The 14,109-nt window shown below is 48.8% G+C and overlaps 2 protein-coding genes across 9 annotated transcripts; one reads left to right on the top strand and one right to left on the bottom strand.

Moving 5' to 3' along the window:
* Window positions 1–6,715: 6,715 nt before the first annotated feature.
* EIF1AD (eukaryotic translation initiation factor 1A domain containing) lies at window positions 6,716–9,928 on the bottom strand. 5 transcript variants are annotated; one of them, XM_045372154.1, is made up of 6 exons: window positions 9,686–9,928; window positions 8,600–8,802; window positions 8,356–8,464; window positions 7,859–7,967; window positions 7,643–7,690; window positions 6,716–7,034 (listed from the first exon to the last, which is right to left on the bottom strand). In XM_045372154.1, the coding sequence occupies exons 2-6, from the start codon at window positions 8,684–8,686 to the stop codon at window positions 6,890–6,892; spliced, it is 498 nt and encodes a 165-aa protein (XP_045228089.1). In that variant the 5' UTR covers window positions 8,687–8,802; window positions 9,686–9,928; the 3' UTR covers window positions 6,716–6,889. The 5 variants fall into 5 exon arrangements, with proteins under 5 accessions (XP_045228089.1, XP_005577254.1, XP_045228091.1 ...); XM_005577197.3 differs by having other exon boundaries at window positions 8,600–8,778; XM_045372156.1 differs by having other exon boundaries at window positions 9,816–9,928.
* Window positions 9,929–10,287: 359 nt separating this feature from the next.
* Window positions 10,288–11,930, top strand: BANF1 (barrier to autointegration nuclear assembly factor 1). Of its 4 annotated transcripts, none has more exons than XM_005577199.3 (3): window positions 10,288–10,355; window positions 11,020–11,158; window positions 11,411–11,930. In XM_005577199.3, the coding sequence occupies exons 2-3, from the start codon at window positions 11,036–11,038 to the stop codon at window positions 11,555–11,557; spliced, it is 270 nt and encodes an 89-aa protein (XP_005577256.1). In that variant the 5' UTR covers window positions 10,288–10,355; window positions 11,020–11,035; the 3' UTR covers window positions 11,558–11,930. The 4 variants fall into 4 exon arrangements, with proteins under 4 accessions (XP_005577256.1, XP_073869264.1, XP_073869266.1 ...); XM_074013163.1 differs by lacking the exon at window positions 10,288–10,355 and adding an exon at window positions 10,560–10,620; XM_074013165.1 differs by lacking the exon at window positions 10,288–10,355 and adding an exon at window positions 10,560–10,624.
* The last annotated feature ends 2,179 nt before the right edge of the window (window positions 11,931–14,109 follow it).

Raw genomic sequence — 14,109 nt, 5'->3', positions numbered from 1 at the left:
TGAGCTGAGATCACACCACTGAACTCCAGCCTGGGTGACAGAGCAAGACTCCATCTCAGAAACAAAAGAAAAGAAAAGAAAAAGAAAAAGAACTACAGGATAAACCCAGAGGGATTGGTTTGTTTCCCATTGGTTATGAGAGAAAAACAAAAACAAACAAAAAACAAAGGGAGTATAAGTGGGAAATACAGCAGTTAATGAAATACCAATGACAAAGAATGACAACAAAAAGCTGGTGCTTAGGAAAGACTAATAATGACCTTCTGCCAAGATTGACCAGCTATAACAGAGAGAAAGCCCAAATAAACAATATTACATATAAAAAGGGGGACATAACTTTGGATACAGCCAAGATTACAAACATAAGGCAATCATACAAATAACTCTGTACTAGTAAATTTGAAGCCATAGCAAACATGAGAAAATATGGGGGCTGAGTGCGGTGGCTCATGCCTGTAACACCAGCAATTTGGGAGGCTGAGGTGGACAGATCACCTGAAATCAGGAGTTTGAGACCAGCCTGGCCAACATGGTGAAACCCTGTCTCTACTAAAAATACAAAAATGAGCTGGGCATGGTGGCACACACCTGTAATCCCAGCTATTCGGGAGGCTGAGGCATGAGAATCACTTGAACCTGGGAGGCGGAGGTTGCAGTGAGCAGAGATGGTACCATTTCACTCCAGCCTGGGTGACAGAGCAAGATCCTGTCTCAAAAATAAATAAATAAATAATATAAACATTTTTTCCTTGAAAATATGACTGAAGAACAGAACACCTGAGTAATCTATCACCACTGACAATTTAGTTCCAACCTACCTACCCACCCACCTAAAAAAAAAAACACCAGGGCATGGTTGGTTTTACAGCAAGCTTTACCAAAAATTTTAGAAATGCAAAATTCCAATCTTATACAAACTCTTGTAATTAAAATAAAGGGAAAACACTTTTCAACTTATTTTATGAAGCTGGTATAACCTTGATACAAAACAAAGGGTGGGGGCACTACAGAAAAGGAAAAGTTTAAACCATTTCACCTACACACCTGGATGCCAAAATACCAGAGAACCAAATCTGGCAGTATAATAACAAATCCATCATGACTATCTTCTTCCAGGAATGCAAGGATATTTTAACGTGAGAAATTTATGATATTCCACCACATTTACAGATTAGAGGAGGAAAACCATGTGGTGAGCTCAGATTGCCATCTGTGCTCCTTGGCACACACACAGGGGTGGCTGGGTGGCAAGGGAGGAAAGTGCACTGGGCCACACGGGGAAGCCGTGGTGGAAACGACCTTGCTGTAGAGGTTAGTCCTGAAGTGACAGAGGTGCAGAGTCTGAAGGGCCACAAAGTCTCAAGCATAACTGCAAGAGAAACCAGTAAGTACTATTAGGCAGCCAGTCACAGGGACTGGCCATGACATCAGGACAAGGGGCTCTTAACGTCAGATCTCAGCTCACTCTGGGAGATCTATTCATACATGGTTGGATCCCACCATTCAGTTGGGAGAACAGAGGTGGAATTCAGCTTCAGAGAATGACACAGGAAAGTATCGTGCAGAATACAAGGACCCTACCTCCATCAGGACCCTTAGTTACAGCCCATAGAAGCTGAATGGCTGGTAAGAGATGAAGAAGTGGAAACAAAAAGGTTTTAGGGGGAAAAGAAAGATGTTACTAGGTAGATCACAGTATCACTGAGAGAACTGAAGAAAAACGTAAGACCAAGCTTACAGATACAAGGCCAAAAAAAAACACACACACAAAGTGGGCAACAAAGGACTATTTAGAGGAAAACATATAGCCCTGAATATATTAGAAAACAAACTGAAATTCAATTAGCTAAGCCCACATCTCAAGAATCCAAAATGAGCAAATAAACCCAAAGAAACGAAGGCAAAGGCCAGTAAGGAAGACCTCTTGCACAGCTAGCCAAATAAAATACACAATATAAACATGTGTTTCTTGATTTCACCTGCCCTCACCCCTTGCCCCACTTTTTCTGGTAAGAGAACCTCTCTATTCCATGGGAAACATATAAGAATTACTTGTGGCTCATCCTGCCCCACCCCAGTCCTCCACACCCTCCTACCCCCAGCCCTGGCTGCAGTGACTGCTTCAGCACAACAAGTGACCTGAGGAAGACCCACTGCTCTTCACTGAAATACAGGGATCCTCAAGAAGGGGCTCTGTGTATACACTCAAGCTTCCTACAGAAAACGTCTGTAGGAGGGAAAGACATTGATCAGCTGGGAGCAGAGATGACAGAGATAAATGAGAGAGCCTGAGGAATCGTACTGCTGGCATTGGCTTACCCTGTCCGAAGCGTGCCACTCAGAGACCTCAGGTCAACAAGCCTTGTTTACTTCTAATTTGAGTTCAATTTTGTCATTTACAAGAAAGTTCCATATAGGCCAGGCATGGTGCCTCACACCTGTAATCCCAGCACTTTGGGAGGCCAAGGGGGGGGGCCAATCACCTGAGGTCAGGAGTTCGAGACCAGCCTGGTCAACATGGCGAAACCCCATCTCTACTAAAAATACAAAAATTAGCCGGGCATGGTGGTGGGCGCCTGTAATCCCAGCTACTCGGGAGGCGGAGACAGGAGAATCACTTGAACCCGGAACATGGAGGTTGCAGTGAGCCAATACTACACCACTGCACTCCAGCCTGGACAACATGGCGATACTCTGCCTCAAAAACAAAACAACAACAAACAAAAAAAGAAAGTTCCAAATAATACAAATATTATGCAAGACCTTTTGCCCAAAAAGTTTAAGTATATATGAAATATGATCCTAGAATGATATGAATTATCAAAATTGACTCAAGGATAGAAAACTGTAGACAGAACACAACTGAATAAACTAAAAGGCAAAGATCAACCCCTGAAAAAAGTATCCAGCACAGATGTTTTTGTAAACAAGTTCTACAAAATGATAAAGAAACAAATACCTGGTCTATAAACAATTCAAGCCTGAAGAAAAAGACGTCTCCAAACCCATTTGCAAGGCTAGCATAAAGCTAATATCGAAATAGAACAGGAAGGTCATTTTTTAAAACAAGGGAGGGGACTGGCACAGGGACAGAGACAAAACTCGTAAGTAATTAAGTAATATACTGTAAAACTAAGCAAGGTTGGCTGGGCGCGGTGGCTCAAGCCTGTAATCCCAGCACTTTGGGAGGCCGAGACGGGCGGATCACGAGGTCAGGAGATCGAGACCATCCTGGCTAACCCGGTGAAACCCCGTCTCTACTAAAAAATACAAAAAACTAGCCGGGCGAGGTGGCGAGCGCCTGTAGTCCCAGCTACTCGGGAGGCTGAGGCAGGAGAATGGCGTAAACCCGGGAGGCGGAGCTTGCAGTGAGCTGAGATCTGGCCACTGCACTCCAGCCTGGGCGACAGAGCCAGACTCCGTCTCAAAAAAAAAAAAAAAAAAAAGGCGGGGCGCGGTGGCTCAAGCCTGTAATCCCAGCACTTTGGGAGGCCGAGACGGGCGGATCACGAGGTCAGGAGATCGAGACCATCCTGGCTAACACGGTGAAACCCCGTCTCTACTAAAAAATACAAAAAAAAAAAACTAGCTGGGCGAGGTGGCGGGCGCCTGTAGTCCCAGCTACTCGGGAGGCTGAGGCAGAAGAATGGCGTAAATCCGGGAGGCGGAGCTTGCAGTGATCTGAGATCCGGCCACTGCACTCCAGCCCGGACGACAGAGCCAGACTCCGTCTCAAAAAAAAAAAAAACTAAGCAAGGTTTATATCAGAATGCGAGGTGTGTTCAACATTAGGAAACCTATTACTGTAACTCAGTACAATCACACAATAAAATCTTTTGATTTTCTCCATAGATGTCAACATTCATCACTGTTAAACAAAAGGGAAGGGGGAAAAAAGAAAAAACCCAATAAGCTAGAACAGAAGAAAACATCTTCAGCCTAATGAAGATCATCTACTGGAAGCCCAGAGCAAGCGTCCTACCTCAGGACGCAACGTGAAAACCATTCCCACTGAGAAAGGGGCAATCAAGGGTGCCATGCAACATCACACTGGAGGTCCTGGCCTCCGAGAGTCACAAGAAATAGACATGAGTGTAAAGGAGGAGATGAAACTGCCATTAGTGGGATACAATTTGGCTATCTAGAAAGCCACAAGATCAACTGAAGAACTGCGCATTCGACAAGGTGGGCAACACAAAGATGGACACACAGGTGGATGCCAGGGATGGGCAAAGGTGATTTCTACAGATCCTTCACTACCAGTAACTAGGACTTTCATAAAACTCCTAAGACTAAATCAGATTGGAAGTAAAAGCCCATTTGAAGACCACACCACCTTCCCAAAGAACATATCTCATTTCTGGATAGGAAGATGAAAAACTGTTAATTTTTCTACAATATTTATTTAAAAATAAAATAAAAAACAGGGACGGGCATGCTGATTCACGCCTGTTATCCCAGCACTTTGGGAGGCCGAGGCGGGCGGATCACGAAGTCAGGAGATCGAGACCATCCTGGTTAACACAGTGAAACTCTGTCTCTACTAAAAAAATACAAAAAATTAGCCAGGCGTGGTGGTGGGCGCCTGTAGTCCCAGCTACTTGGGTGGCTGAGGCAGGAGAATGGCGTGAACCTGGGAGGCAGAGCTTGCAGTGAGCCGAGATTGTGCCACTGCACTCCAGCCTGGGTGATAGAGCGAGACTCCGTCTCAAAAAAAAAAAAAAAAAGATATTTCCAGTGAGCAAAGAATGAACCGTCCAAGAAATAGTATAGGGACAAGTGACTTTCCCTTTAGGAGAAGTTTGCTACCTCTCAGAAAAAACAACTTCAGATGAATTATAGATACACACACATACATATCTTTAACCCATATCGTCTATTTTTGGTATATACATCTACATATTTTATACATGTATATTCATACATACATATATACAGATGTATATATGTTTAAAGCCACACTATAAGAGGAAGCAAATGAGAAACAGATAAATGAAGTGATAGCTGGAAGACGTGGGAATCAGTACAGGTTTTCACGCCTGTTTCTGAAATGGGAGATTCTACAGCACGCTTGGCACTAACACATCATATCCAGTAGACAGGACGGCCAAAAACACAAAACAAAAAAACAAAAGAATCAAACACCCAAACCCAAACAGAACAAAACCCAACACATATACCCGACCAAAGTCTTTAAGAAAGCAAAAGAGGTCGGGCACAGTGGCTCACACCTGTAATTTCAGCACTCTAGGAGGCCGAGGTGGGTAGACCACTTGAGGTCAGGAGTTCGAGACCAGCCTGGCCAACATGGCAAAACCTTGTCTCTACTGAAAATACAAAAATTAGCCAGGCATGGTGGCACACACCTGTAATCCCAGCAGTTTGGGAGGCTGAAGCAGGAGGTTCACTTAAGGTCAGGAGTTCGAGACCAGCCTGGGCAACATGGCAAAACCCCATCTCTCCTAAAAATAGAAAAAGTTAGCCAGGTGTGGTGGTGCACGCCTGTAGTCCAAGCAACTTGGGAGGCTGAGGCAGGAGAATTACTTGAACCCGGTAGGTGAAGGTTACAGTGAGCAGAGACTACACCACTGCACGCCAGCCTGAGCAACACAGGTAGAATCTGTCTCAAAAAAAAAAAAAAAAAGGGCTTCGAAGCACAAGAGGTAAGGTTTAAGTCCCACTGGCTTACAACGGGAAGGTATGTGAGCACATCTGCAGAGTTGGTAATGGGGAGGCAGGTGTTCCCTCTGATAGCTGCTATTTCTTAATGAGGCATGGGTTGTGGTAACTACCACAAGAAGGGGGAATTGATAGATAAGACAGAAGTTTTGAAACAGACATCCCAGAGTAGATCCACTGGGCAGTGCTTAGTGTCCATCTGAGGTTTGTAACGATAAACTTAAGGTACAACGGCTGGCCAGGCTGGCTGTTTTCTCACCTAATGACGGTGACTTGGGTTTGGGCAGAGTTGAATGACTGGGTTTACCCAGGGTTAGGGTTTTCCTAGCTGAACAGAATGGAGGGACACGGGGGTGTAGGGTGGACCATGGAACTGATGCTATGCAAGAGGGAAGTGAAGACAGAAGGTTAATCATGAGAATGTCAGGGCTGGTTAGAAGGATGAAGGGTCAGGGTGGAAAAGCAGCCTCCATTTAAAAGGTTACAAGACAATCAATGTCCTCAGGGAATACTCAGGTTTCAATTAAAGTCAGATGGCCGGACCATTCAAAACAAAGGTAAGGACAGAGAGATTTGCCAGCCACCTTCTGGAGCTGATGGATGGTGAAGAATGGTGGGAGAGACGGGATGGCATGTGGGGATGGACACAGTAGCTGGAGGTGAGCACTCCCGTACGCAGGGTGACTAGAAAGGCGGGGAGAACAGCATGAGGCACCATGGGCTCCTGAGCGTCTCTTAGAGGCAGGTGGGTGTTAGGTCCTAGGACTGTCATCCTGAATGCTTGAATCGGTATGAACTGCAAGCAGGCAAGGAAGCAGGAAGCTCCCAGCTGTTACACACATGCAAGGAGGCCCAGCGCAGGGCCTGGCACTTTCTAAGTGCCCAGTAAGAAAGAACAAACAACTGGGGAAAGACTCCAGCCATTTCCCATTTCCTTCCCATTCAGCCCACCCAGTCACAAGGTCTCTTTACCAGGGAGCAGTTCTTCACCTCACCACAAGCCTCCGTCCCCCGAGAGAGCCACTCAGACACCAGAACAAGTCACCAACCCACCAGGGGTTTAATTCTCCTAATCAAAACATCAGTTCAGAGAGGGGCCCTGCTTTGTCCCCATCCAGGGGTGAAGATCTGCAAAGCACCCTGGGAATGTCCAAGCCCAGAAGAGCCAGGGGCCCATCCCTGAGCAAGTGGAAAAGTGGGTCCTGGAGTCTCAGGCGGCCTCCTCCTCTTCGCTCTCCTCCTCACTCTCATGATACTGTCTGCGGTTTGTGTTAACAAACAGGTCAGAATCATCTTCTGAGCTGGACTCCTCTCCTGATAACTGTGGCTCAGCTGGGAGTTCTGGTTGAGTTTGTCTGCACGAAGGGAAAAGAGCAGAGTTAGCCCAGCACCTTCTGAGAAAACCAGATCTACAATCAAGGAGTTCCAAAAAAAGGAGGACCATCCGGCCCAGCAGTCAGGGCCCTACAGCACCCTTTAAAGACTAAAACAAGGGACAGAGGCAGAGCAAACAGTGGGGAAACTTGGCTAGAGAAACAGGCTAAAGACTGACCCCAGTCCCCAAACATGTGCCACAGCCATTTGTTTCAGTCAGGAATAATGATTCTACGACCACCAACTAATGCTTAATGAACCCGCATCACACACCAGATGCTGCACTAAGCAATTTTACAAGCCATCCACTTCTTTAATCCTCACAATGCTCCCATTTTATATATAAGGAAAATAGAGTTGGAAGGAATTAAATGACGTGCTTAAAGTCATTCAGCTTTAAGTGGCAAAGCCAGGATTTTAACCCAGAGAATCTGACCTTCAAGCCACATTCATAACTATGTACCACATACGTAGGAGCTCTCAACAGATACCCTATGTAAGGAGGAAAAAAGGCTCTATTTTTCCCTCAAGGTACCAAAGCATGAACCCCTTATTTTCCATGTGTCCCACCGCAAGGCTTGTTTCTCACCTGTTCCTGTTGTTGTGTTTCTCAGCCACTTCAGAGAAGGCCTCAGGCCTATGCCAAGAGATGAGCAAAGTCAGGGAGGACAAATCACTTTCTCACAAAAGAGCTGTTTCCAGCTGTCTCTGCCTGGGATGCCATGACCTTCCCTCCCCTAATTCCCAAGCTAGGAAGGCAAAGCCTTCAGAAGCCAGAGAGTCAGTGATCAAGGGGACCACCTACCAAAAGCCCTCCTTCTGCAGGGAGCGCACGTGGTCCTTGCAGAGCACAAACGAGATCTCAGCCTTCACCTTTTCTCCCTCTTCAATGGGGTCAACAATGAGAAAGTCTCCTGTAGGTAAGAAGAGAAAAGGCAAAGTCAGGCCTGCCTGCAATAAGGAAAGCCAAAGCCATAGGAAGTGGTTCTATCTCCTAGAGAGGGCTGCCTCTCTCACCTCCCTGTCTCTCTTTTTTTCTTTTTTTTTTTTGAGACAGGGTCTTGCTCTGTTGCCCAGGCTGGAATGCAATAGCATGATCATAGCTGACTGCAGCCTCCACCTCCCAGGCTCAAGTGATTCTCAGGCCTCAGCCTCCCGAATAGCTGGGATCACAGGCACGTGCCCAACTAATTTTTTACTTTTTGTAGAGACAAGGTCTCATTATGCTGCCCAGGATAGTCTCAAGCGATCCTCCCACCTCAGCCCCTCAAAGTGCTGGGATTACAGGAGTGATCCTCTCACCTCTCTTGATCCAGATGTTCTTGCGGTATTTAGAGGGCATGCTCACCAGGAAGCGCTGCCCTTGGGCTGTCTCCACCTCATGCAGATTGTTCCCTGGGGTCCTGAGTACCTGGTTCAGGAGAGACCAAGAATCAGTCTCATCGGTCAAACACTCTCTCAGCCACGCGCACCCTGCCACCACCCCAGGGGCCCTCCAGGGCTGGAGGGGTGGGGAGCAGAGCAGCTTGTGCCCAAAGCCACTCACCCTGACAATCTGCTGCTGGTCGGAGGGCACGATGTGCTCCCCCAGCACCTCCTTCACCACATGCTTCCTCTTGGTGGCCTGAGACATGCTGAAGTTGTCCCAGGGTGGTTAGGAACGAAGAGACTGTCAACTCCTCCTCCTGAGTTCCTTGGATGGCAGGCTCAGAACCCAGGACTGTTCTGAAGATGGGGAGGGGCCTTTTACTGAGGGGTGACACGGTGTCTTGGTTAAGAACATGGGCTCTGAAGTCTAACTGCCTGGATTCAAATCCTACCCTCATTTATTTCCTAACTATTCAACTTCTCTAGGTCCCAGAAAAATAACAGCTAACTCAGCACTGTTACAGAATGGGACAACAGTGCATGTCATGTAAAAGTAACTCCGGCAGGGAGCTGTGGCTCACGCCTGTAATCCCAGCACTTTGGGAGGCCGAGGCGGGCGAATCACGAGGTCAAGAGATCCAGACCATCCTAACACGGTGAAACCTCGTCTCCACTAAAAATACAAAAAATTAGCCGGGCGTGGTGGCGGGCGCCAGCTACTTTGGAGGCTGAGGCAGGAGAATGGCGTGAACCCGGGAGGCGGAGCTTAGAGTGAGCCGAGATCGTGCCACTGCACTCCAGCCTGGGCAACAGAGAGAGACTCGGTCTCAAAAAAAAAAAAAAAAAAGTAACTTCTACAATCTTAGGTACTGGTGTAATGTAAAACTATAGGAAAGTTCCAGATAAATCATCCTGGCAACCTCTCTGGAAGGAGTTTGAAATAAACCGTATCTTTCTCAACACGCTTGTACACCCCAAGTCTGGCACAGTCACACAACAGAGAAGTTCAGTCTGGCAACACACTACAGCCGGAGACAAATTAGGTGGCCACCGTGATGGTCCAAGCCAGGAACTAGTTAATTAAAGGTTGAGGTGAGCAGGCTTGTCTGCGACATCTGCATTTTTCTGACTTGCGTACTTAGAAGACGAGGACCAGCACCCTTAAGACTGATGGTTTCCGAAGGAAACACTGTCATCTCTAGTTGCCGTTCTCCTTCCTCCTCCCTGTCTATCCCGGAGAAAAGACCCTCAGAGAAACACCCACACTCAGTCTCTGGCCCTGGGCTCCCAGGAACGCTGCCGGAGCAACCCCGCTGTCCAGGCTGGACGCTGAGAGAGGATCGTCCACGACTCACTTCAAGGCTGAGCCAAGAAAACACAGTAAAGGAACTTGCCGGCGGCCGCGACGGTAGCGTCACCTCGAAATCAGGTCTCCAGCGTTCCCAGTTCCCACCAGTCCCACTGCGAGGAGTGCGACGTGAGTCTGAGTCGGATCCCTCCGAAAACCGTCTTCCGGCGCTGTCTCAGAGGCCTCCCGGCCACCCGTCCCCTCCCTTGTCCGTCTTCTAACTCTTCCCTACGCCAGGTCGGTCAAGCCTAAGTCCTTGAGTTCCGGGTCCGGGCAGCACAGAAAGGAAGTTCTCTCCCTGTAGGCCTCTCTCCCTCAGAACTGCTCGAGGAGCGAGACCTTAGAAGACAGGGCTTCCCGCGAAGAACCGGAAAGGAGCGCCTACTAAGGACGCCGTCGAGGTCCGTGGCGCCTCAACTCTATAGCTCTAACTGGCTAGAAGGGCCCAACGTGGAAGGTTTTTTTTTTTTTTTAAAGGCGGCTGAGGCGACCCGGAAGCGGAAATGGAAGAAAGTTCTAGTGGCTTGACGTATCCGCGGGAGCAGCAGGGTGGCGGGAGGAACCGTTACGGGAACTGAAGCTGCCGGTGAGCGCGAGCCGCGGAGCAGGGCCCTGGCTGGAGGCCAGAGGGATTGCGGGGAGAAGGGGAGGAGAGGGGCCGCAGGCGCTGTGGCGGGCCCTGGGGGAGAGTTTGGCCGCGCTGCGGGGAGGGGGCGGGGTGCGGCGCGTGGAAGCCGGGCCGCGGGAGGGGGCGGGCCGCGGCTGCGCGCGATGGGGGCGGAGCTGGGGTGCGGCGTGTGCCTCGTGGACGCGTAGCGGGTGTGCGCAGCGCTCGGTGTGCGCTTCGCCCTGTAGGTAGAGATTCTTTGGTTAGCTTTCCACGCCAAGTGGCTGTTCCAGGCAGTCAGTACCTTCTTGGCTCAGCCAAGGTCACAGAGGGAGTGACAGCTTCCGGGCAGCCCTGGCTACTGACTCTGGGAATCTTCCCACTGCCCCGCTTGCGCCACCTGTTAGGCAAGATTGTTTTTCTTCTGGGGCAAGATCAAAATCCAGGTCCTGCAGGAAGAAACTCCTTTTCAGAATAGTAGGGAAGAGTCTCCCTGGATCTCGGTTTTCTCCTTTCAGGATGAGGGGGATAGAGCAAGCCACCGGAACCCCTGGCTTGGCTGCCTCTTACTGTGAGATTGCTAGTGGGCTCTTAGGAGTTCCAGGTCTTCAGCCCTAATCTGCCTTTCTTTTGGGATTCCTAGATTAAGCCTGATCAAGATGACAACCTCCCAAAAGCACCGAGACTTCGTGGCAGAGCCCATGGGGGAGAAGCCAGTGGGGAGCCTGGCTGGGATTGGTGAAGTCCTGGGCAAGAAGCTGGAGGAGAGGGGCTTTGACAAGGTGTGGGGTGGCCGCCTGTACCTGGTGCAGGCGGGGGTGGGAGGGAAGTGAGTCCATCTGCTAGGGGGTGGACAGTGGGGTATAATCTGAAGAGGCTGCCAGAGCCTGGGCACCTGGTGGAGAGGAGATGGGGGCAAAACCCACGCTGCTTCTTGGGCTTGTGTACTCTGAATGGCACAGGAATGGCCGCCTTGCTCTTATCCCTCACTGAACACTGAGCAGCACACCCCTTCCTTTTTCCCTGTTTTGCAGGCCTATGTTGTCCTTGGCCAGTTTCTGGTGCTAAAGAAAGATGAAGACCTCTTCCGGGAATGGCTGAAGGACACGTGTGGCGCCAACGCCAAGCAGTCCCGGGACTGCTTCGGATGCCTTCGAGAGTGGTGTGACGCCTTCTTGTGATGCTCTCTGGGAAGCTCTCAATCCCCAGCCCTCATCCAGAGTTTGCAGCCGAGTAGGGACTCCTCCCCTGCCCTCTACGAAGGAAAAGATTGCTATTGTCGTACTCACCTCCGACGTACTCCAGGGTCTTTTGGGAGTTTTCTCCCCTAACCATTTCAACTTTTTTGGATTCTCGCTCTTGCATGCCTCCCCCGCCCTTTTTCCCTTGCCAGTTCCCTGGTGACAGTTACCAGCTTTCCTGAATGGATTCCTGGCCCCGTCCCTCACCCCCCACCCTCACTTTCAGTCCGTTTGATACCATTTGGCTCCTTTTTGGGCAGAACAGTCACTGTCCTTGTAAAGTTTTTTAGATCAATAAAGTCAGTGGCTTTCATGACTGGGCTTTGTGCACTGAAAAACAAGTGGGCTGGGAGTTGCCTCTCCTCCAGGGACGGACCATGTCTCCCTCACTCCTTATCAGTAGAGACCGAAACTGGCAGCTTCCCTTCCACTCCCAGAGGGCAGTCATGCTAGCCATGTAGGCCTCAGGCAGGTGACTTGTGTCTCAATCCCCGAGTGATGTGGGAGAGGGTGTGGGTGGATCTTTTCCTGGGAGCCAGATGGACGGTGCTCCAGATGTTAGTTAAGTCAACAGCTGGGCTAGGCAACACCTGGTGGAAAAGTCAGTGGGAGTCAGAGGTACCACACAGGGTGGGCCAGATGTGGGTGAGAGTTCACCTGCCAGTCAGCATATCATCTGCTCTCCTGGCCTCGGCAAGGGTGAGCAGGGCGCTTGCCATCTTCCATGATCTCTTAGGTAGGAGAAGGAGCACAGGCATCACAGCTGGAAGGATGTGAGGGGAGTACACCTCAGTACATTTTAGTCCTATTCTTTTTGTTTACTTTTTAACTTAATAGAGACGGCCCTTCTGTGTTGCCCAGGCTGGCCTTAAGCGATCCTTAAGCCTCTCAAAGCGCTATGACTATAGGTGTGAGCCACCATACGTGGCCAGCCCTGTTATGTCTTGAACACTTAGTATGAACCAGGCTTGAAGCTAAAATCTTTGCAAACATTTTTTTCTTTCACAATAATAATTATTTTCTCTTTTACAGGTGAGGAAACTTGAGGCTCAGAGAGGCGAATTTGCCCGTGGACTTGCTCCTGGGAAGTAGCCAGACTGGAACTCAGAACTAGCTTGGAAACGCATGGACCGGGCCCTGTGTTCCTTGGTCATGTGGCTTATCCTCTCTGAGTCTCAGTTTTCCCACTTGGAAAATGAGATGGTTGTAGGGAAAGGATATTTGCAGCAGTGTGAACAACAAAGGAGTATTTCCGTAGCACAAATACAACTGCAATCAAGAAAAAAGTGGACTGGCTGGGCGTGATGGCTCACGTCTGTAATCCCAGTACTTTCAGAGGCCGAGGTGGGTGGATCACCTGAGGTCAGGATTTCAAGACCAGCCTGGCCAACATGATGAAACCCCATCTCTACTAAAAATACACAAATTAGCCCGGTGTGGTGGTGCACGCCTGTAATCCCAGCTACTCAGGAGGCTCAGGCAGGAGAATTGAATTTGGGAGGCAGAGGTTGCAGTCAGCCAAGATCATGCCATTGTACTCCAGCCAGGGTGACAAGAATGAAACTCTGTTTCAAAAAAAAAAAGAAAAAAAAAGGCAGACAGCACAACAGAAAAATAGGTGGAAGACCTAAGATGGCCACAGAAGAAGGTTCCCTCCCAGTAAATAAGCACAGGAAAGGTGCTCCATATTGCTAGTAATAAGACATCACATGCCATTAATACCCATCTGACTGGCAAACACTTTTAAGTTGGACAATACCAAGTATTGATGAGATAGTGAAGCAACAGGAACTGATACCCAGCTGGTGGGAGTATAAATTGATCTAAACAATTTGGGAAGACAGTTGGGTGTTATTTAGTAAAACTGACACACCCTGTGACCAAGCAGTTCCACTCTCAGGACTGTGCCTTTGAGAAAGTCCCCAACACCTGCAGCAGGACTGAGGCGAGTTCGCAGCTGCAATGCTGGGAGCAACACTAGCGGCTGTAAATACTGGAGTAGACAAATACGCATTCATGCCACCGGGCACTGAACGGAGGTGAAAATGAACAAATGATAGCTGTGTACAACACAAATCTCAATAGCAAATGAAGCCAAACAAGTTCGTAGGAATTCCTACATAGATAGGAAAACAAAGGAAATGATTAGGGTAAATGGTAAAGGAAAAAGTCTACAGTGATTATCTTTGGGGGAGGATGTGGAAGGGCTTAAGGGTAGGCTTGGCTTACCCTGACCTGTGTTTCTGGCCTGTGGGGTGGTGGTACAGGCATTGACCAAAAGAGTGTGTTCTGCGCCCTTTTCTGTGTATTAGCTACATCTCAGAACAATAAAAATATAAAAGGAAAACCAAAAATAAAGACCTGAGGCTGGAACGATCGTGTGATAGGTCAGAAACTAAATTGTTATTTGTAGGGATAAGAGTTCTGGGCAAGGCTGGGACCGGGAAGTGCGAGTGGCCCAGCCTGAAAGGGACACTGGGGTGGCTGCAGCA

Source organism: Macaca fascicularis, chromosome 14, assembly GCF_037993035.2.
Source record: "Macaca fascicularis isolate 582-1 chromosome 14, T2T-MFA8v1.1".
Classification (NCBI taxonomy): Eukaryota; Metazoa; Chordata; class Mammalia; order Primates; family Cercopithecidae; genus Macaca; species Macaca fascicularis.
Note: the sequence above shows the minus strand (reverse complement) of the source record. Positions and strands in the feature narration are given on the sequence as shown.

Coding starts and splice junctions, on each gene's coding strand:
- BANF1 (XM_005577199.3), top strand. CDS start 11,036: ATGACAACCTCCCAAAAGCACCGAGACTTCGTGGCAGAGCCCATGGGG. Junction 11,159..11,410: donor AGGAGAGGGGCTTTGACAAG/GTGTGGGGTGGC, acceptor CCTGTTTTGCAG/GCCTATGTTGTCCTTGGCCA.
- EIF1AD (XM_065527925.1), bottom strand. CDS start 8,686: ATGTCTCAGGCCACCAAGAGGAAGCATGTGGTGAAGGAGGTGCTGGGG. Junction 7,691..7,858: donor CTGCAGAAGGAGGGCTTTTG/GTAGGTGGTCCC, acceptor CTCTTGGCATAG/GCCTGAGGCCTTCTCTGAAG. Junction 7,035..7,642: donor AAACACAACAACAGGAACAG/GTGAGAAACAAG, acceptor CCCTTCGTGCAG/ACAAACTCAACCAGAACTCC.